The 22,626-nt window shown below is 39.0% G+C and overlaps 1 protein-coding gene across 4 annotated transcripts in view; it reads right to left on the bottom strand.

Annotated features, from left to right (window-relative positions):
• The window catches only part of tead1b (TEA domain family member 1b), a 53,113-nt gene that overhangs the window by 17,813 nt on the left and 12,674 nt on the right, over positions 1 to 22,626 (bottom strand). For all 4 annotated transcript variants that reach the window (XM_085402212.1, XM_085402216.1, XM_085402218.1 and 1 more), the window contains exon 3: positions 19,149 to 19,401. In XM_085402212.1, the coding sequence (XP_085258338.1) occupies positions 19,149 to 19,305 (157 nt within the window). In that variant the 5' untranslated portion in view covers positions 19,306 to 19,401. The remainder of the gene's footprint in view (positions 1 to 19,148; positions 19,402 to 22,626) is intronic.

Below are 22,626 nucleotides of genomic sequence, written 5' to 3'. Positions count from 1 at the left end.
ATTAACAACAGCCCCAAACATTCTTCTGCCCTCAGCTCTGCTCTAATTGCTGTCGCAATGCACATGACCCCTGCTTAGCCCTTTCATATGGTAATAACATGCCGCCAACCAAAACTATTACACAAATTATAGGTAAGGAGGCACTCTAATTATGTGTCCAGCTGTAACTAACCAATGCCATGGATTTGCTGTAGTTCTCTATGAAATTCAACGAACCCTCAATATAATGAAACATTTTTCTACCTTTCTTCCATTATCAATTAAAGGTCTTACTTTTGTTATGACACAATAGACCGCAGCATTCTGCAGATGTGCTAATCAGCCGTATCTAAGCGAATTAGGGAGGGAAGCCAATTTGTTAAGAGCAACGCACAGGAGGCTTCAAAATGTGATGGCGCACAAGTGTCAATCTTAGAGGTTTAAAGTTGAGACAAAGCCACATCGTGAAGGTTAGTGAAAGATATTTTTCTACCTATCTGTAATGACAAAGCGAAAGTCTTATTTTGAAAGGCATCAACAATTAAGTAACAATAATAACAATTAATTCATTTGGAAAGTTTGAATTACAAGACTAAGAATGACTAACTGGTTTTACAAATTAATTAATTTATGCTTGATACAGAAGATCTTTTTTTTTTTTTTTTTTAAATCACAACTTCACACAACTAATTTAAAAGTTTTGTTCTGTTGTCTTGTATTGCCATTTCATTTCCATATCTTAATATTTAATATGGTTCTTTAACTTGTTGCTATCATTCTTTCTGTCACGGAGCAACTGTGACGATGTGATTTTCTCTGAGAATAATTAAGTAGTCTGATTCTGATTGATTAAAAACTTCTTAGATAAAATATTTTGTGATTTTTTTTAAAAACCATTTTGGCTAAAAAGAAAACTAATTAAATCATTTAACAACTGCTTTTGCTATAGTTTAATATGTAATAATAGACTAATCACTAATGTTTTAGCTCCACCATTTAGTTATCAATTATTATCAATCATACCTTTTTAAACTAAAAGTTTATATATGAATTAATCGGAAGTTGAAATGAATGACTAAAACTGGCTTATCATATAGCATTGTATAGCCTCTTGAATAATACAGTAAGAGACCCAGCTTTGTAAGTTTAAATAGAAAGAAAAACATACTATTCAGCAACCAGAGCTCTTTAACACTTTAAAATACCCATCTCTGTGCCACACCTTCACATTTTGGTGCAAAGAGAAGCTTGTGATGTCAACCTGTAGTTTGTTGCTTGACCCTGAAGTTCTTTTCACACTGAACACTTTTGCAGCAGAGGCCCAAATAACCCTTGCTGTGTGACCTCACTCTACACATTAACAACATCTAGGGATTTACACATCCATCGTGTCTATCCAGTGTGCCTGCCGTGTAAACTTTATCAGATAAAGCAGGGACCTGCACTATTTTCAATAATTCACGCACTGTGGCAGCACAACATGACAATACAGGCATTCATGCAAACTCCTGATTCCCAGATCAAAGCACACAAATGACCAGCTGAAAGCTTGCTTACTGTTGAATTATTCATTCTTTTCACCAGGCTGGAAAAAAAGCTCAGTGGGCCCTGGCTAGTCTGCGTTCTTTTTTTTTTTCTTGCTTGTGTTTGTGCTGCAAAACAATTGTTTAAAAAAAAAAAAAAAAAAAAAAGTGACCCGTCCACATTTAGGACTAAAAACATTTTGGATGCAGCTCTGCTTTCATGCCTGAATTTCACCAGGTGCAATATTTTCCACAAAATAAAGAAAAAATGCTTTCCACAGGAGAAAAAAAGACTAATGTTTGAAGCAAATTAAAATTTGTGGGGTTTTTAGGTTGAGGATATGCTGATCCAATAATTTACAGCACTAACATTGATTTGGTAAATCCACTTTACAAAGCTAATAAACTGTTTAACTGAAGTCCTGTTATGTTAATTTAATTTGCACTGAGTTCACATGCATTAAGGGAAGTAAAGGCAATAAAGACTCCCTCTTGATTCTTCTGCTTTCAAGCACCCATCTCCAATGGGCACTGTTAATTTACATACACAGGTTAGAAAATGTAATACTTAAAACATCTGCTTACATTTCTTTTATGCCAGATTTGAAGATAAACAATAAATTTTATTTAAGATGTGAACCTTGTAGTTATTGTGTAGGATTTTCTTTTTTTTTAGTTTTTAAATCAGCCTAATGATTTTACAAATATTATTGATAGGACTCTGGAAATACCCAGAGGTGGAGATCTTTTTGTCTGTATGGATTCCTGTCTTTTTGTTCTTAGCATTATGAGTTTTGAGAGTGAGCCTCTAAGGCTTAAGTAAAGGCCTTGTAGCAAAGCTGCGAGAGGGCTAAGGAAATTAACTCTTTATGGGGTGTTTCTGTCAATCAAAGTAAAAAAGCAGAATGGCAAAAGGATTAAATATTTATAGCATTACCCCTGAGCAGATTTGTTCTGTTCAGCAGCTGGAGCCCTAAAACTGGTCAGAGTGAACCTTCCCTCTGAATCTGAATGACTCTGGAGGATCTGACACATATGAATGGCACTCCAGCAGAAGCCCCACAAAGAGATGGCGGCTCAACTTTCTCTGGATCGTCCCCAAGTAGCTGATTCCTCGTTCCGTCAGAAATCCAATTTGGCGCTCAGCAACCTTTCTCCAAGAACCTTCGGATAGACTCCCTCTTTTGTGAATAACAATGGGGTGCATTATCACAGTCCACTACGAACCAACCTCAGAAAAAGCAATAAAACTGCCACTTTTTAAATCAACATTTAAAGACTTAAACTTTACAACCGTAATAACAGTAATTGTGGTTAAAATGAATGAGCCCAGAATTATTTGTGAAACTAAAACTTAAATTCTGCCCTGATATATTGTTGTTTGTCTTTCATTTAATGTATTAACTTTACAGAAAACTAAAAAAAAAAATTTTTTTATTTGTGAAAATGTTTAACTCAGTTGCATACCAGTTACAGTTCTGGCCAAAAAGATATGAAATTTACTATTTTTCAGTAGAAGAAATCATATAACCAAATTCCCTTATATTTAATATTTTAAATAATTATTTAAACTGTTGTATGGTCGAATGTTAAAACCAATCACATGACGAATATAGCAGTTTAAGAAACTGAACACACTTCATAAAGCACTGTCCTCTGTGTCTCACTAGATTAGCTCTGATTAGCTTTAGAAAGAGTGAGCTTTGACACAGGCAAACATATTGATATGCCATTATCTGAGGTTGATATCTGTGGGGTTAATGAAACCAGTGTCTTGACATTTAAAGAAAGGTCCACAACGAGCACGACCATCAAAGACACAAACACTAAGATTCTGGCCGATAACGTCTTGTTATCTTCACTATTAACTCTAGCCAAAAGCAGTTATGTCCTGTACTAATAAAGTTGTGCTTGTGTGTGTGTGTGTGTGTGTGTGTGTGTGTGTGTGTGTGTGTGTGTGTGTGTGTGTGTGTGTGTGTGTGTGTGTGTGTGTGTGTAAAATTGAGAATAACAGATTTCGAGCATTAGTCAGATCAAATGTAAGAGCTGGAAGAGGCACTATGTGGCTTTTTGTTACATTATTTCATAGAAAAAATAATAAAAATCGATTCCCTCCTTCAGCCTTTTGATACAAAGTGCCTCATAGAAGAACATGAATGAATTTGTATATGCACATTTCAGGCTTTGCATTCTTTTATCCCACTGAACAAAGCAGTATTTACAGACACTTCTAGAATGTCATTCACAGCACTTGAAATCCAAACATCATATTTAAAAATGAAAGTCTGTAGAAAACCTTGAGTTCTAAAGGAACAGACAATAAAAACCGGTCTTGCTGCTTCAGAGAGCTGGATACTGGTGGATCACCAACACTTAAGTGACATCTGCACATGTCCAAAGTATCTCAACCTTATCTCTTACTTTGCCTCCAAACTGCTCAAGCTGAGCTTTCCTTCTGACTATAAATGCATAATTAATTTACCAAAACAGTGGCAAGTTAATTTCCTGTCAAGTGACTGGAGTGGTGAACTGACCAATTGTTTGAAGAATATTTGAAAAGCTTTTCTTCAAATCGTAAGGTTAAAGGAATTAGGATTATTGATATAAATGCAATGCAGAATGAGATGCAGACCTAATTTGAGTAAGACAGTTCCTCAGCTAAAATTCATTTTTCAACTAACATTTGTCTTTAACCCATCCTATCAAACCAAACCAAAAAAAAAAAATCCTTATGTCTAAACATAGTAGAATTCCACGTGATAAATGTTCAGTGGCAATCATAAGTACAGCAGTGCTGAATCTTCACTGGCAAATAAACATGAAGGTTTGTCATTGAATATATTACCATAACCTTTATTAACCTGTGTAACAAAAATACCAAGCTAATTTTAGTAATGGCATATTAAACATTTTTACCTGGCTCGATTGCAACCTCCCGAGGAGCAAGAACAATAGTTTACAGCTCTTTGTGAGTTTTTTCCCCTTCCTCTTTTTAAAAGCTTTCATTTCCTGTAACAGCACTTTCCCCCCTCTCTCATGCAGGCACAACCACAGTCACATCTGGCCCAGCACTTTGCCATGAAACAGCGGCGGGCTTGGCAGAGAAGCAGTCGGCAGACTGCCCACATGTGTGTGACTTCTACCACTCGACTGTCTGTGTTTAGCTAGGCCTTGACCAGGCAGCCTCACAGAACAGAAGGCAACACACAGTACTGACCAGCACATTACGAAGCTACATTAATAACATAGATTAAGGCTGTAAATTAGCAGAGGCCATATTAATAACACTGAAATCATCTCTCAGTGGATCTGTACGCACTTTTTCTTGTTGGACAATTATTTAAGATGCTTCACAGCTTTTGAAAGGTAGACTTAGCGCAAGAACAACTAGTTGATCAGCAATAAACCGAACACAGAATTACTAATCAATAGCATCTGTTGACAGCTTTTAATTGTCTCATAATTACTGTTTACATTAGCGGTTGGTGAAATAAGACATCTGGTAAAATCTTGTACCTTTTGTGAAAAAGGCTTGGGCGTATTTGACCAAATGATTAATGAATGAAAATAATTAGCTGCACTAACTGCATCATTCAATGCACCTCTTATTACTGACAAGCTATAAATCTTTCCATTAGCTTTTTGGATTAGTTAGTTATTTAGACTTCTACGCAGTCGTGTTTGTTTCCTTATGTGCACGTGTGTGCGCCTGTGTCGTGAGCCAACACAAAGGCCCCAGATTTCCTGTCATCTGTGATAGATGACTCAAGGGTCTCAGGCAGACATTAGCATCATAATAGACTAAACCAACAATATGAAGGCATTCGTCCCAGGTTTTGGGAATAGTAGGCAGGGGCAGGAAGCCTTTTACTTGAAATATCAATGGGAAACCACAGCTTGCCAACTGAAGGAGAACCTGAGACTTCAAAGAATAATTGACAGTGCCCTTTTTGCAGGGGAAACAGCATGCTATCAGTTTAGCATTATGTTAGCCCTTAGCGAGAGGTCAAAGACTAGGCACACAACCTCTGCGATAAATAATCTCAAAGGAACAAAAATCACACGCAACTGTTATGGCGAGAACACAATACGTCAGTTATGTAAGCTTAAACAATTACAACTAAATATAAAATGCCTGCAGCTGGCCAGACCTGGCAGGTGTTTCCTGAGGAAAGTGTTGCACCAACATTTACAAGTTTATTCCTGTCCATTTGATAACAATCCAGGTCACAGCTCTGCTGCAGTCGAGCCTTTTCAGCTATGAAGTCTCTTGTAGAAGACAGAAGATAATATCAGCTCATCATAACATCTGACTCCAGTCCACCAGCTGCTTGTACAAGTGCTTTCCCTCCCTGCATTGTTAGGCTCTCAGACTGGCAGTGCGAGTCCATAAGAAAGACTTCAAGGCCAGACACTGCATGCGTGACGCCACAATGATCGCAAACACTACTGCCATTCTCTGTGACACAATAGAAATCTCTCCTCCTCCTACACACTCGCACTGTCTCACAAACACAAACCATCCCAGTGCCTGTGGGCAAAAATGGAAAGCTTTAAGCTTCATCTTCTCATAAACTGACACTCCATGTATGCGTTTTATTTACTCACTAATTATGTAACAGGAAGTACACTGCACACAAATAAAAGGTTTTATTGTTGTAGTATACGCAATGTATTTTTGTTATGCTCTGGATTTGAACTTGTTTGAAATTAACACTTTCTTGATCCAGTGGAAGGCGATTATTATGGCAGTCTCTTAACATACTATAATTTACACATAGCAGTCTCTAAATTCTCTCATAAAACTCTCACAGGCTTTTTCAGTGCTGGCCTCACATGAACACGGGTGTTCCACCCATATTCACAGGAAACAACTCAATTCAGTCTGCATTTAGACAAGAAAAGCAGGGATGTAAAAATAAGAAAGCCTACAATTAAGAGCAATTCATTTACTTCAAAGCCTGACAATTTCTAAACTGACAGAGAGGCAAAACACTGAGTGGGTTTTCTATTTTATGTGACTTTATATAGTTTGATATGACCATTTGTTACACACTGAGGCACTGCTGAGAGTCTTAGTTCTTAAATGTGTGTGCTAATTTGAAATTGACTGAACCACCACTCACAACCACTAGCACTTTATATAGCCTCTGTAGGAATTATATCTCACTTATCTTAACTGCACTACTGTATAGCTCTGTGTAAATAATCATTCTGTACATTCGATAATTTTTAATCCTACAACTGTTTACAACTTGCATAGTTCCCATTTCTGTATAGCTGTATATCTCAGATTTCTGTAAAGTTATTTATTTCATATTCTGTATAGTTTTTCATATTTATATCCTGTCCATATCCTGTACATAGCTTGTACTCACTACAGCCTGTGCATACTTATAGTTATAGAATATTCACAACATACTTCATACCGTGTACATTATAACATACCATAATAGACCCATTTCTGTAATATACTCACATATCTATATTATTGCTAATATATATTGTAATATATCTATATCACTAAAGCACTTCTGGATGGATGTAAACTGCATTTCGTTGCCCTGTACCTGTGCATGTGCAATGACAGTAAAGTTGAATTCTATTCTATTTTACAGAAAAGGTGAATGACGTCTTGACTGGTTAAGAAAGTGTAAATGTACTTTGTGAGTAAATACAAAGGTTACAGACAGACAGACAGACAGATACACACACATATATTTACATAACTGTAAATTCTTTCACCAAATCTTGCAGTGCAAATTTTTCATAAAGTTGGAAAAATAAAATTGAGCTAATGTGTAATTTCTTTTCACCATTGTTGCTGTGTGAGAATATTAGGAGTATAGACTAAACTATTGGTCTGAAGCTGATCAAGTTCTGCCCGTGTGTGAGGAAAGTCGAGCAGGTCATACTATTATATTAGTGGACCTTCACTGCATTTGTGTTTTTTTCCTACTGAGCTGGTGAGTGAGGTGTATCTGGAAGTCCTGTAGCTCTATGTACTCTGTATGTTTGTTTGGCTTTTGGAAAAACCACAAATTCAATAAATGTAAAATTTCCCCTCTGCTTTGCCATCACACAGACCTTTCCTGCAGATTCCTGATCTGGATTAGTGGATTAGATGATCTTATCTTTGCACCATCCATCATGACTGTGGAATTTTACATTGATAACTAAAGAAGTCTGTAAAGAGTTTCTTAGCTTGAAAAACAGCATCTTGGTTTTAAAAGTTGCATACTGCCCTTCTTCAGCAGAGCCACACTCAAACTGTAGATGGAATAGAGTGATTTCAATTGCCAATAAACAACAACAAAAATCCTCCTCCCAGCCTGAACTAAAATACAATGTTCATATTCAACTTCTGCCATATTTGTGTTTACTCACTTAAGTCAAGTCTAGTCAATCACAGGCAGCTGTTCATGCTTTTAGTTTGACACTGGGGTGATTATTGACAGCAAGTCTTAGCATCCTAACGTACGGCATAACAACATGGTATGCAGGGTGCTCAGCTGCAGACAGGAAAGTACTGCAGAGGGTCATCAACACAGCCCAGAAGATCACTGGCTGCTCTCTGCCCAGCCTGGAGGTCACTGCAAACTCTCGGTACCTCAGCAGAGCTGGCAATATCATCAAGGACCACTCTCACCCCAGCAACCAACTGTTTGAACTATTACCGTCAGGCCGACGGTACAGGTCACATAAAACCAGGACAAACAGATTCAGGGATAGCTTCTTTCCCAGAGCTACCACCGTAGTAAATAAGCACAAAAACAACTGAACCTATTCCATACCGTCACTGTCATTATATTATACTGCTATTCATACTGTCATCATATTAATGCTGCTATCCTGTATATATTGTACATACTATTGTTTGAGTACTTACGATTGTTTTTTTTGTACTTTTTATATTTTACATTTATATTTATTATTGAAACTTGCACCAAGGGAGTGGCACTCCAATTTCGTTGTACTCTGTACAATGACAATAAAGGCTATTCTATTCTATTCTATTCTATTCTATTCTATTCTATGTTAATAAGATGTCCTGGGTAATAACCAGCCAGCAGCTCACCTTTGCCCACAAAGTCAAAGCTGTATGTTGTTTCTTAAGCAACTTAAAGTTTTATTTCAAGTGCAGCTGACAAACCTTTTTTCTTTTATTGCATCTTGACTATGCTTCATGCAATCAATTGGGAATCGGTATGATCGACTGGCTGAGCACCAGTGATGACAAAGGGGAAAAAACAGAGCCCTTGATCCCCACCAAAGGCTTAGTTATGTTAGGTTATGCTCACTGTTGTTGTCATGCAAAAGAGTTACTACTGCTTCTCACGCACATCCCAATTTCTGTAACCTACTGTGTAACACATGAAAACTAGAATGACTGAAAGTACAAACCTGTGGCAGTTTTGTCTCTTTTGACACATTTACACTGCATCAGTGAGGGAACATAAGATTTCTAGAGACTGGTATGGATGAGACTTCAACTCTGTAGAAAAGGGCACCATTGCGTTTGAAAGATGTGCTTCCTGTTAACTACCTCTTCTTCAAATTTAAATTCAAATTCAAATTTTATTTGTCACGTACACAGTCATACACAGTACGATATGCAGTGAAATGCTTAGACAACTGCTCGTGACCTAAATAAAAAAAGAAAAGGCTATGAATAAGATAGGAAATACATATGAAAATTAAAAAGGGTGAATTTAACTGGGAAGGAATAAAATAAAATATAAAAATTAAAGTTAAAAATGAAATAACTGTACAACACAAATTAGAGTGAAGGGTAAATTTAACTGGGAAAGAATAAGATAAAATATATAAATTAAAGTTAAAAAATAAAATAACTGTACAACAAAATACACAGTATAGAACTATATAAGAATGTATGAAGAGAGATATATATATATATATATATATATATATACACACACACACACACACAATAACAGCAGCTGTACAAGTATTAACTGGAAATGAAGAAATAATGTCCAGTGTTGTGCAATCCACATTTGTAAGTGTCTTGTGCAGTGCAAATATGCTTAAAGTGATGAAGTGATGAAGTGAAAACAATGTCCAGAATGTCCAGTGTGTATAAGACCTATATGTGTGGGTCAGTACTGTGTGGTGGTGTGATTGAGAGACCGTATCGCCTGCGGGAAGAAGCTCCTCCTCAGTCTCTCTGTGTTGGTCTTCAGGGAGCGGAATCGCTTTCCTGACCTCAACAGAGAGAACAGTCTGTTGTTGGGATGGCTGAGGTCCTTCTGTTGATATTGTAGGGGTATATGTCTGTCGAAGCACCAGTGCCACCCCCGACACACACAAGTTAGGAGTGTTGGTGAATGGTTTGAAGGGTATAAAAATGATATGAATCAGTATCCCCACGCTACGGTGTTCTAGTTATGAGAATTTAGAGCAACTGAAGATCTACGGGAGGTTTGGGGCTAACATGTTAGCTGTCTCAGCCAACAACTGAGTGAATATCTATTTGAAGAACGGCGCTAAGTTGCTTCAGCAGATCACCAGAGACTTGTAGAATCAATGCTCTGGGGGTGACCTCACCGTTTTCTTTTTTCCCCCCATTTGGTCTGTCACCTTTCTGTACATCAAAATTAATTTGAGTCCGTTTCCACTGCACCTTATTCTCATCGGTACTTTTCTCACACTAGCCAAGCATAAAATCTTTATGTGAAATTTCAAGTAAACTGGATTCAGGTTATTTCCTGAATTTCAAACTGACCCGACCGAGGTTTAAAAATCCAGTCACGAAAATTAAGTTCTCACTATAATGCAGTGTTCAACTGTAATTAACAGCTCTTTAAAAATCCATTTTTCTCTGGACACCAAAAGAAATCAATACTTAACTTCAAATGACCTTATTGAGCTAGATAAAAGGCTTTATTGCAGGGGCTGGGTCAGGAGCAGTTGAGCTAATGTGTTAGCTGAGCAGTGGGGGATTAAAGGTGAGGTGTTCTCTCAAAATCTTACAAGACATCACAAAGCAGCAGGTCACTAACCTGAGCCTTCCTGGAGACACTGAGGGGATTACAGCAGCCAACCTCTGCTGAACTGTGCCTGCATTCAGAGGAAAAGACAGCCTCTTTATCACTCAGCAGGTCCAGCCCATTCTATTTCCTCTCTCCTTGCTCTGCGCCTTTCAAACAAGGCCAGAGCTGAAACCTGCTAGTCCCAACTCTGTGCAATATACTCACAGGGGACCAATTTGCACAGCTAGCCCTTGTCTGAATCACTCTATCAATTAGGATCCACTGTGTTTATCATCACATACATTATTGTAGAGGCTGGCCTGGTCATTGTGTTGAGGTCTGCCTCTCGGGAGAGGGAAAGGGATGAAATAAATGACCAGGGAGTAAAGCCACAGTTGGATAGGCTGCTGGACTAATCTGAGAGGACGGCTGTAATTATGAGTCTCCCGAGGAACTGGCTGTGTGGCAAGTCCAATGTGTGAACACGGTGCTAACAGTCAGGAAGGTACACTGCCCCCCTTCTCCACAACAAAGTAAGACGCTGAGTCAAATCAATATTTTCAATCTCTCAGGATCAATTCAGCATCTGAGCACAAAGGAAGACATGTTGGCTGTGGCCAATATGTATAAATGAAAAGTCAAACTTTGTGGTCATGATGGGCTCTTATATCTCACCTTCTTTGTAATCATGAAGACAAGCTGAGAGAATTTTGACTCAAAGTTATAATTTATCCGAGGTTTAAAGTGAAATGGTTTAAATACAAAATAGGTACTGAAAATAACACAGAGAGGCACCGGCTGATAAGTATGCTCTTATGTCACATTACAAGGTTTATCCATATATGATATTAGAGTCAGGTCGCAACATAACATCATTAAGTGTGATAATTTCATGGATATAGCTGCTGTCTTCTTTTGTTTCCAGGGATGCTGCTCAGTGTTGAGAGACCTTTCTCCATTTCACTAACAGCAAAGAAAGAGATGACAGTCTGTGTTAGCACTGGAGTGTTGTCCCTGCGCGCTGGATGAGAGCATAACAGTGGCATTCAGATTCCATTCATATGTTGATTACACAAAATGGTCCTATCAGTATGAGATGATCTCATCAGAATAAAAGTGTTTCATCAATGGGATAAGATGTAGTCAGCACGAAACATTATTTTTTTCTTTAGGAGCACACTAAAAAAGTGACACTGCATCTTTAAGAAGCCCAGAGTCTCACTGTGTTTTAGTCAAACAAAGGCAGCCAATTGGGAACATGCAACCTGAAACCAGAAGCCTGGCTCAGAGGGCCTCACACAGACCTCAGAGCAGGGACACACCCCATGTACTCCTGATTCAGGCAGGCACTGAGCCACAGCCTAATCTAACCATTCAGTGCAAACACTTCCAAACATAGGGAAAATTAAAAACAGCCTCATGAATCTGTTGGTTAAGTCTCTTTCTGATGCAGATATGGGCAAACATGAATGTTTGGGGTTTTTGTTTAAGGTGATAAAATACACTTTGATCATTAAAACATTGGAGTGAGGTGTACAAAAATGCCTTTCAAAGTGTTTCTTTTTCCGTGCTTGCATGCCTTGCAATTGTTCATTGCATACATGAATATATCAAATAGGCCAAAAACTAACTTAAAAAAAATGCACTCTCTGGCTTTGAAAGCCCGCTCTTCTACACAAAACCCCTCTCAGTAACATCTCCTCAGTCTCCTTGGCATCAGCGCTGCTTATACCTACATTTTCTTATTCACCTCAGCGTGGGCTAAGCACCCCTGTGAGGCACGAACCCCCCAACCACAGGAGGCTGTGAGCAGGAGACGGTAATCTCACGCAAGTCACAACACGTTATGCTCGGTCACCGCAACACGGACACGACTGTGAGCTGATATCTACCCTCCGAAAAAAAACTTACAAAAAAATAAAAATAAAATAAAATAAAATCCACTTCAAAATCAATTTTGCTGCTCAGCAACAGAGTAGCTCTAGATGTGGGTCCAATTTTAGCCCGATTCTCATTAACTGCATTCTCGGAGTCACCGAAACATGCATACATGCGATGCAGACGTGTAGGAAAATCTAAAATTTTCAGTGAAATAATCAGAATCGTCAGTTATCTGGATGTTCCTGCTGGCTCTCGTCCATACACTTGTTTGACTAGTCCGCTGTTCACAATAGACCCATCCTGTTCAGAGTGCAAAACAACATGTGCAATCACCAAAAGGCTTACTGAAAGAGACAACAGAAAAATGGCTTGAATTACAAAAGACAACTGCTGTGTGTGTCATTAAGGAATAAATAATGCATGTGCCCAAACTAAAGAGGCAGACCTTTCATACCCCAAATATGATGCTTTTGGAACCAGTAAAGCCAACAACCCATACAGATCAATCATATAAAACTGCTTTCACAGGCTAGTCTCTTAATGACGGCTTGTTACACACCACAGCTAAATGGCAACATTTTGGAGATTCACACTACTCATGAGTTTCTCTCACATGTTCTCTTTGTTTCTTTATTCTTCAGCTGTTGTCACACATGACCTTGAGAAAAAGGCAGGAGAATCAGCGCAGGGCAATATCACAAGTTGTTCCCTATCACATGAAGCACTCAGCATGAGACAGTTCACATCAGTTCCAGATATATACTCTGTCTGGTTTAGGCACGAATCGGCACAATCAGATATCATCTGCGCTTTTTGCTATGGAGCTGGTAGGATAAGGCCATTTAATGCCTGACCTGACTTTGTCACACATTTGGATTCTCACATACACCTGCTCCTAGTGACTCCTGACAAGTGACTCCTAGCCACTCGTTTCTTCTTTTAGATTAGCTGAATTATCAATAGAAACGATTGTTTCTGACTGTAAGCTCAGAAAAAACTGCTGAGTGGAAGAGTGTTTTCCTTCTTTGACAAATCGAGCTGCTTCATGTTAGGTTTTCCTCCTTTTACTGGGTCAGTCTAAAATATATGACTACTTAGTGAACCATGATGAATAAATAACCAGTTTATAAAAATCTGACGTTAAAAAAACCCTTAAATCTTCTTGAAACTCAAAATGACTTCTTCCTTCCATAATCATACCTGCATCAATACTATTTACACTTTCAATAGTTCCTCCTTTTGAGAGAGACATAAAAAATTGGACTTTTTCACTGTCGTGTGTGAAAACACAGTAGTCTTACACTGACAATGGCAAGGGAACAAATGAGGGATTATTCTGGAGGTGTGTGATGCCTCTCCTGCAATGAAGTTCCTCACACTCCATTCTGAGTGAATGCAGGTGACTCAGGGAGCCTGAGCTGATCCCAGAATTCCTCATTATCCGCCCAGCAGGGAGGATCAGGTCCGCTCGCTCTGTCTCAGAGCATGCTCGGCCCGATGAGACGAGCCCCAGAGGAGCACAGCGCTGGGCCATCGAGGGCAAGCCAGGTCTGCTCATTATATCTAACTCATCCTTGGCATCCCTGCAAACCAAGTGCCACTTAGTTCCCACAGGAGGGGTCTGGGCTGGATCACTGACGAGATGTCAGAGCAAACAGTAGAATGGTAATAGGAAAAGCTTTACATCAACTAACACATGCAGATGGAGGCACCGTGTCCTGCAGCCCACCTACAGTGAGAACATTACAACGTATGGTTTTTGGTCATTTACAGACTGTGTTTGCTATTTTTAGAAAAATAAATAATGGTATTATTGCTGCTACTGTTTATCAAAACCAGCAAGACGCAATAATACAAGCATAGGGAGTAGTCCAAATCTCCAAGGTAAGTAATTAAGTCTCCATCAAAAAGCCTTTAAGCTATAACAATGTATTCAACTGTGAAGGACCAGTAATAATATAAATATATATATTTAGGTGTTGTACAGCCTACAAGTAGAGTATGTATTTGCATATTTATTTGTCAGTAGGTAGAATAAAATTCAGGTCTTTATTTTTTTTTTTCCCCAAACAGTAACTGAGAAAAATTCACCATTGTCATTTAGCTTGCTGGGTAGTGCAAATACATAACTCAATGAATAAACATACAATTTGAGTGAAGCGTGTTGTTTCATTTATCAACTCTATTTCTGGGGTAAATGAATGCAGCCTAGCACAGCAGGTGAATTACACAAGTATAGAGTCGTAAGCCTTTGGGTAAGGGCCAATGCCCTCCATTTCCCTTTGTTGTTAAAAATATTTGCCAAAGTCTGAAGACATGGCAAATGCCGGCGATGCAGCCTATGCAGATGTAGCATCTCCTGTTGCTGCCACAATTAGCCACTGAGAATAGGCACAGTGCCAGCCAACACTAGTCTCAGCACATCCGAAACACTTCAGGTAAACATCACAATAAGCTAGGAAGCAGAAATTAGAAATTGTTTTGTACCGCAACACAGTTGCTATAGAGACTGTTGCTAATTAACTACACTCTACCCCAAGATAACAAAGGGCTTAAGGGCACTCGGGGCAGCTCCTCTTGTGATGAGCTCTGTGCATGGAACACTATGCCATCCCCAGGGATTCTCAACTACAAAATACCTGTCTCCTTGTAGCCAGCTTTCATCCAAGATGCCATGAGAGCATTTGTGTAGAGCCTGTCTGCGTTTCTCTTGGTCTTCGACAGCATCATATTAGCCTCTCCCCTTTTAAAAGACAAATCACTGGACGTTTAACACGAATCAATCCCTAGCAGCAGCACAGAGGACCGCTTCATTGGTCACTTGTCTTTGATGGTATTCCAAAAGGGCGTACTCTTAGCAAAGACTATAAATGGAAAATCTGAGGAATTTTGCACAAAAATTACATTCAAAGGTATAACATTCAAACTCAGCAGTTTGGATTTTGATTGCTTCCTCTCAGTTGACTTCTCTAGATACAAAAAAACTTTTTTTCCCCCAAAACAACAGCACATGCCATACACCTCTACACCACAGTGAGCAGGACAGGTGTACAGTGTGTACTGATCCTGCCACAGGTAAAGGTGTGGATCGCAGGACTTGATAAGGTCCTGGGGAATAATGACATAATTTAAACCAGAAGTGGTAGCAGTCCACACACAGCTGCCATGGTTGGGTTCCTTCAGAGTTAATAATAGTTTCACAGTTCTATCATTAAACAATGAACTGCAAAACAAACAAGGCATGGGTAACACCTGACCTGTTGATTTGGCAACGAGCTGCACTATCCATTGTTGGTTAGCTGTACAGCTAATGGTAGAAATGACTGTTTAGTTACATACATCCAAAAGGTTTTGAGCATTGCTAACATCAGTTCATTCATAAAACTGGACATGTGTTGCACGAATCCATGCCTCGATCCATATCAAATTTTGGATTCTTCCTTTCCCCATTTTCCACCTCGCCAACAAGATCCATGAAAATCAGTTTTTGCACAATCGTGCTTAAAAAAAAAAAAAGCCACACAGCAAACAGAAACATTACCTCATAGACCCTTAATGAGCTCTTCTTTTTCATTAAGCTTTCACCCAGAATGCTTCTTAGAGAGCTCTGGAGTGGGACCAAGTGTACTCAGGCCTAGTCTTCAAAACTTCCCGACCGTAATTATACAGTCATTGTGAAAAATGCCCATTAACCTCAAATAATATATTACCAATCACTTCACCTGGACTACTGTCACTGTGTGTGTTCTTTCTCTTCTATGGATGTATGAGAGAGTTCATTTGGCTTAGGCTCACTACACCCAAACCCTGCTACGGTGGGTAAAATATTTGTTGCCTGAATTACTCATGACATTCTTATCTAAATAAACATGCTTGTAAACACAAAGGAAAACATTACGGCCATGTCCATACAGGGTACAATAAATAGGTCTGTAATAAGTCTGTACAGAGGTTAGCGATTAGCTTAAGAAGAAAACAATCCTCCGTTCGAAACTACTGGCCAGTCGGGGCTTTTTTGTGTAGAGTCCACATGTTCTGCCTGTGTCATCGTGTTTTTATTTCTTACAGGTACTCCGGCTTCCTTTCACAAGTGGGTAAGTACAGTGCTGTTAAAAGTATTTGTTGTCTTAGGTTTTACATAATTGATCTTTCAGCCTACTTCACTTTGTCTGAAAGGTTCTATTTAAGTGATTTCTTGATTCATCTGGCCTGGCATTTATCAAAGATAATTTATGATTTAACATGGGGGGGGCAATTACTCCCTCCCCCCACATAGGACCAGGTAGATTTCTCTCTTTTTTCTCTCTCTTTTTTGTCTAAAAAAATAATAAATAATAATTGAAAACTTCATTTTGTCCAATATTACATTTTGTTTGATGATCAGAAATGTATGGCTAATATGCAAAAAATCAGAATGGCAAACGCTTTTTCATGGCACTGTGTACATTTGAGGATGAACTGTTGTCTGCGTTCCCCCTGCAGTAGACTTGATCAGGGTGTACCCTACCTGTCACACCCCATGACAGCTAGGACAGCCGTGAATTGGATAAGCAGGCAAGAAAATGAATGACTGGTAAATAAAGACAATTATTGTGACAGGCATTACTATATAACCATTACTGATCCTTGACTGATTTGGAAAAGTCAACAATAGCCTTTCCTATACATATCCTATACATAGATTCTTTCTTGGGTGGCCCGCAAGGAATCCATATTAACAGACAAACAAGAATAACTGTTAACTTTTTTTTTTTTATTATTTCATGTTCAAAAGATCTCCATCCATGATCAACATAATAGTGGACAATCTGTTACTCTCATTTTAAAAACTTCAAACCTCGCTAACCTGCTAGCCTCATGTTTCATGCTTTAACCACCAGCTGGTTCACCCGCACTCGCTCGTGCACGCACGCCCACGCTGCAAATCGAAGTCTGTGGGAAACACTAAAGATTGTTATGAAAGTAATGAACTCCTGCAACCTATTCAAATTAAAACTATTTTCTTTTTTGTCTTTAAGTGAAACCCACAGTGGTTTTAGGAAAGTCACATTGGCATTAAAAAGCAGCAACACATTGAAGGGCTGAAGAACAAGCATTGCCACTTGAGAAAGCACCAGTACAAAAGACCAGCAGCAGTGTGCTCCCCAGTGAAATCGGCAGAAAGATATCACCAACATCATATTTTTCAGGTACTGCATCTTCAATTATTAAAAAAATGAAAACATTTTCCCCCAAAACTGAACAGAAGCATTTAGCTCCTTTTTTGCTACAATTCTGCAACATTATCATGCAGTAGTAGCCGTCCCTGCCAAACCTTTTCAGCATCTACACATGAAAATCATTTTACTTCTGTGACAAACAGTTCTCATTTCAGTTAGACCAGGGCACAGCCCAAACACTCAGCTGCTGACGAGCCATCTGTAACCAGATATGGAGCACATCTGGCAGGCCCAACCGCTATTCAACCCTGCAGTCGCTTCTTCAGCAGATTTTAAGGTGGGTTCAACACCACAATAGCAAAACATTTGTTTGGATTTGTTGCTGGGGTTTCGTAATCTATCTTAGACAATAGCCTTGTTGGGAAATGTAAAAAGAAAACATGCTATGGGCAGCGGCGTTTTGCGACGGTTTGTGGTAAATCCATACCAGTGCAAATAATTTTATTAATTGGCACAACTTACATATAAGATTTTGTAATTAAGCATTTGACACAGGAAATGAAAATTAAAAATTAAAACTTGTCAAAAAGAAGAAATCAAAAATACCACAATCTGAAGACATTTCAGAAAAACATTTTTATAATACTGAGAATGTCAACTGAATCGAAAAGAGGCTTACACTTAGCATTGCTCATTTATAACTCTAGAAAAATAATTTTTCATGCTTTAATCCACAGCAGAGGGGCAGCTTCTCTGGCAGCCTCGCTCTGTGTGGGGACCAGGGATTTGGAGGGAGAGACAGTGGGAAGGATCCCGTTGTTTGAGCCCACATCTTTGTAGTGGCAACTGAGGGGATTCGCTGCAACTCCTAGAATTTACATTTTGTTTGGCCGGAGGGGTCACATGACAGCTGCAACCCAATGCTCAGAGGAGCTTTCTGCTTTCACTTGACACTGACAGGCTGTGAGACGGTCCAACACCGCAGAGAGAAAATATTCCCTCTTTCCATGACATCACCCAGGCCAGCCAGGAACAGGGGGGGAGTGGTGGGAGGAGAGGGGGCACAGCTGGTGGCAGCCGTAGTACCATCTGCTACTGACTAATAGTTCATGCTGCTTTACTTATAAACTTGCACTTCTGTGAACCAGAGTGACAGCTCCATGGTCATAGTCACCATCAGTCTTACGTTGCTCGGCACAGCCATAACTGAAGCATGTCTTTCCTTTTTAAAGGAGCAGCACTTTGGAAAATACCCTTACTGACAACTGATCCATACAAACACTCAACAGGCTGGTCTTGATAAGGTTTATGAGCAAGTCTGAATCACTTCCCACAAAATGCCTGTAAAAACACAACTTGTCACCTTAATTACATTTAATTCCAGGTAAATGTTTCCCTATGGTGATTAGCTGCTGATACTAGCTTTGTATTTAGATATGAGATATATATAATATATATATATATATATATATATATATATATATATATATATATATATATATATATATATATATATATATATATATATATATATATATAGTCCTCAAAACTAAAAGCAGCAGAGATAATGAATGTGAAAACTCACACTTACACATGCAACAACTTTTACTCACCATACATCTTTCCCTCATCAGAGAGGATGATTTTCCTGCGCCCACAAGGAGGATAGATGGCAAGGGCCTCCTGGAAGCTCTGTTCAATGTCAGGGCTCCACACCCCCTCTGCATCATTGTCCACAGGCTTGTCTGCCGAGTCGCTCATCCTCTCCATGTCCTCGGCAGGGCTCTCGCTGCCGCTCCAGCTGCTGGGATCAATTGTGGCGGTTGAGCTCTCCAAGCTGAAGCTTGGAGCAGACTAGGGAGAGACCTGGAATTCCCAAAAAAAAACAAAACCCGCAGATCATGACTACTGCAACAGAAAAGCAGAGAACCATCTTCAAAAACAGAATGCTTACAGTTAGTAAAGAGCACAATATGGAGTGGAAGCAGCTAAAGAAGCTTGGACATCACCAAGAAAGTTGTTGAATTGATTTACAACGGATGTTATGGGTTTAAACAGCTGAAGATTTTCTCTCATGGACTTCTTGCTAATTAAATGGCAATGCACAGTGTAAAGGTCTGGGAAATGTATTTTCCCCCCCTTTATTCAGCACCTGTGCAACTGCTCTTAGCTCTATATATTCCTATGAGCTGTAACAAGTACAAAGTCAATGCTGTCAGCAAAGTTGCTAGTTTGATTCCTCTAGGGAAAAAGCATCGACATGCCTCATTACCACCGGCGCTGAGCTAAAGCGCCCAGTCTCAAAGTCTTTAGTGGACAACAGGAAGACTGTGGTTGTAGCTGGCAGCTTGAAGGTGTAAATGTGTATACCAGTGACTGTGAAGAGAAACATTTATATGAAAACAATAATAAATGAAAGACAAAGAAAAAAAACAAAACATTGTGACTACTAATCCGTAGCGCTAACATCTCCAGTCAGCCGCAGCAACTATGGTGGCATAAGGGAATCAGACATTTGAGCAACACATAGGAGCTGGAGCCAAGCTGCTCACACAGCTGGAGAAAGTCTCATCTCACCAGTGGCTACTGACAAGACCAACAAGCTCCTGGTGAACATGCAGCTAATAAAGAGGCGCCTGTCATTGTGCCAAGACAGCAATATCAAGTAACGTGAAACCTGTAACACAAACTATTCTATATACTATATACACATTACAACATTTATGAATGTTCTGACTGGTATTTTAAAGCGTAATAAGATCCAGCACTGTGGTCAGTATGAAACGTTTTGCCTTCTTCTGAAAACATTCAGTGACATCAAGAGCCAGCGTCTGATCAAGGACTCCAAGGGGCGTTTGATGAGGTGGTTAAATAACCTAAAGAAATATCAGAATTCAAATACCCATTTGTTCTGTATTGAGCGTGGGCAGTCAGTCTACAGGTTCCTCGCAGATCATTCATTATGTAAAAGATAAATTTATACTTGGTATGTATAAGAAAGTATGATGTTTAACAAGCTAATAAAGAGCAAGAACACAAAACTGTAAATGTAGACTTTAAAAGGGAACAAAGACAGACCTTAACCTTAATGCTAACCTTAGGCAATTTAAAAGTCTTTTTTTTTTTTTTATTAAACGTTTTTCCCAAGTTTTAACAATCAGAATGGAGACAAATAATAATCCTGAAACACATTTAAAAAACTAGTCCATTTGGCCTTTCTCCAAAACATAGAGTTAGGGTATGGTTATCATCTTAAAACATTAGAAGACTGCTAATGTCCTCTTAGAATTTAGTATTTTCCAAATGTGCTAAATCATTGACAGCATCACAGCTAGGAAGTCAAACACAGCTCAGGCAAACAGGTTAGACAGCATGCATGGAAGAAGAAGACATCCTAAAAGGCAAGCTATATAGCAAATTCCTTGAAAGATATACTTTTCAGATAACAAATAGTTAAACCACTGATGAGTTTGTATAGGTCTCGTATGACGGATAGGTGACGAGGAATGACCCTGATAGGCTGCATAAACCAGACTTACTTCAGCCTTTTGTATCCAGATCAATGCAGTCGTCTACACTGTGCTTCTGCTTCAGTCAGCCTGTGTAAAGTGCTTCTTTTAGACTTCACTAAAACATACTAATTCGATAACTGGATATTGGGCTATGGGCTCAATAAAGCAATACAGTACTGTGAATCATAAATCCAGTGTTTATACTCATTGAGTAAAAAGTGTGTCATCCCTACACATCTGTTGTAAAAGTAAGCAAATTCGGCAGTGAGCAATTTTCTTTCTTCTTCATGCCTCAAAGAACACTTTGAAAAATCTCAGTGTATGCTTAATTCACAATCAAAAGTAATTTCACATTTGACATTATATGCTAACAACTGACTGAGGTTTCTCATGGCCCTAATCCCTCCACACTTTCCAGACAACTGCTTCCTCCCTGAGCAAGATCCTATTCAAGCAGCACAAGCTGTCAGGAAGTGGGAATAGTAGCATATGTTTCTTCCAGCATGTCAGTTCATGAGGGGGAAAGGGGGGATGGGAGCAAGCTGTTGGGGAAAAAAAACTCCCAGAGAGCAGAGGGAGAGAGAGCTTTTACTGAATTCCGTTTTTGTGTGCTGACTGCTGACGCTGCAGAACCAACTCACAAACTGATGAGGGAGGGGAAACGTTCCCATTTCAACCACTAAAGGGCTGAACCTCTTTCTGGATGTGCTCCTCTTAACCCAACCAAGTGATTATCTGTGCTCATAATCGAATCCAGCTTACATTTTTATGGCAAAATATCTTTCTGAAGAAAAACGCTCGCCCGTGTCCTCGTGAAGCTCGAGCAGCAAACGCCCAGTCTCCTCATATCTAGTCTAATGAAACATTCTTTCCAGATTTGTAAAAGCACAACTGCAACAAATCGAATCCAAGTAAAAATAAATATACCTCAACTTTAAAATCTAATCCTCTTTCATCAATAAGCTGACATGGATGTTTTGTGTCTTCTGTTATGTTTTGTAGGAACACTGGTTCTCTGTTGTGGTATGCTATGGTTGGTAAAGTGATACTTTAATCAGTCTTTAGAGACAGTGTGGTTTTCTCCATCATGCTTCCCATCCTGTGCATGCGCCTTCCTCCAAACATTGCAAAGACCAAAAACGTTTGAAGAGCTATAATAACATTATATCAGCGATGCCTGATGGAAAATGTTGGGCTTAAAATGTATAAATATGAGCTTCATGAAAGCCTATAATGCATTTACAATGAGCACATAAGGGCTTTGTAATATCTTGTAACATCTGTCATCGTCAACATGGGAATTAAAAAAAGAAATATGCATCTGGATGAGAATCTATTGAAATTCACCAAATTACTAACAACCGAGGACACATCTGGAATGGGAATAATTAAAGTTAGTGTGGTGTTTAACTGCTAGGACAGTGAGTACTGACAACATGGGTGATTTATTCTCAAACCAACTTCTGAGTCAACCAAAGCAAGTGTCTATTAAGGCTTCTGTTACCACAGTTTTGTAGTGAACAATATTTCCAATATTATAAAATTTGTTTATGATATTTCAAGTAACTGCTACTCTCTA

The sequence above is a fragment of the Rhamphochromis longiceps genome, linkage group LG1, assembly GCF_057381845.1.
Source record: "Rhamphochromis longiceps isolate RC_006_pf linkage group LG1, R_longiceps_female_GT1.1, whole genome shotgun sequence".
Lineage (NCBI taxonomy): Eukaryota > Metazoa > Chordata > Actinopteri > Cichliformes > Cichlidae > Rhamphochromis > Rhamphochromis longiceps.
The sequence above is the reverse complement of the archived record's forward strand: the minus strand, read 5'-3'. Positions and strand labels throughout refer to the sequence as shown.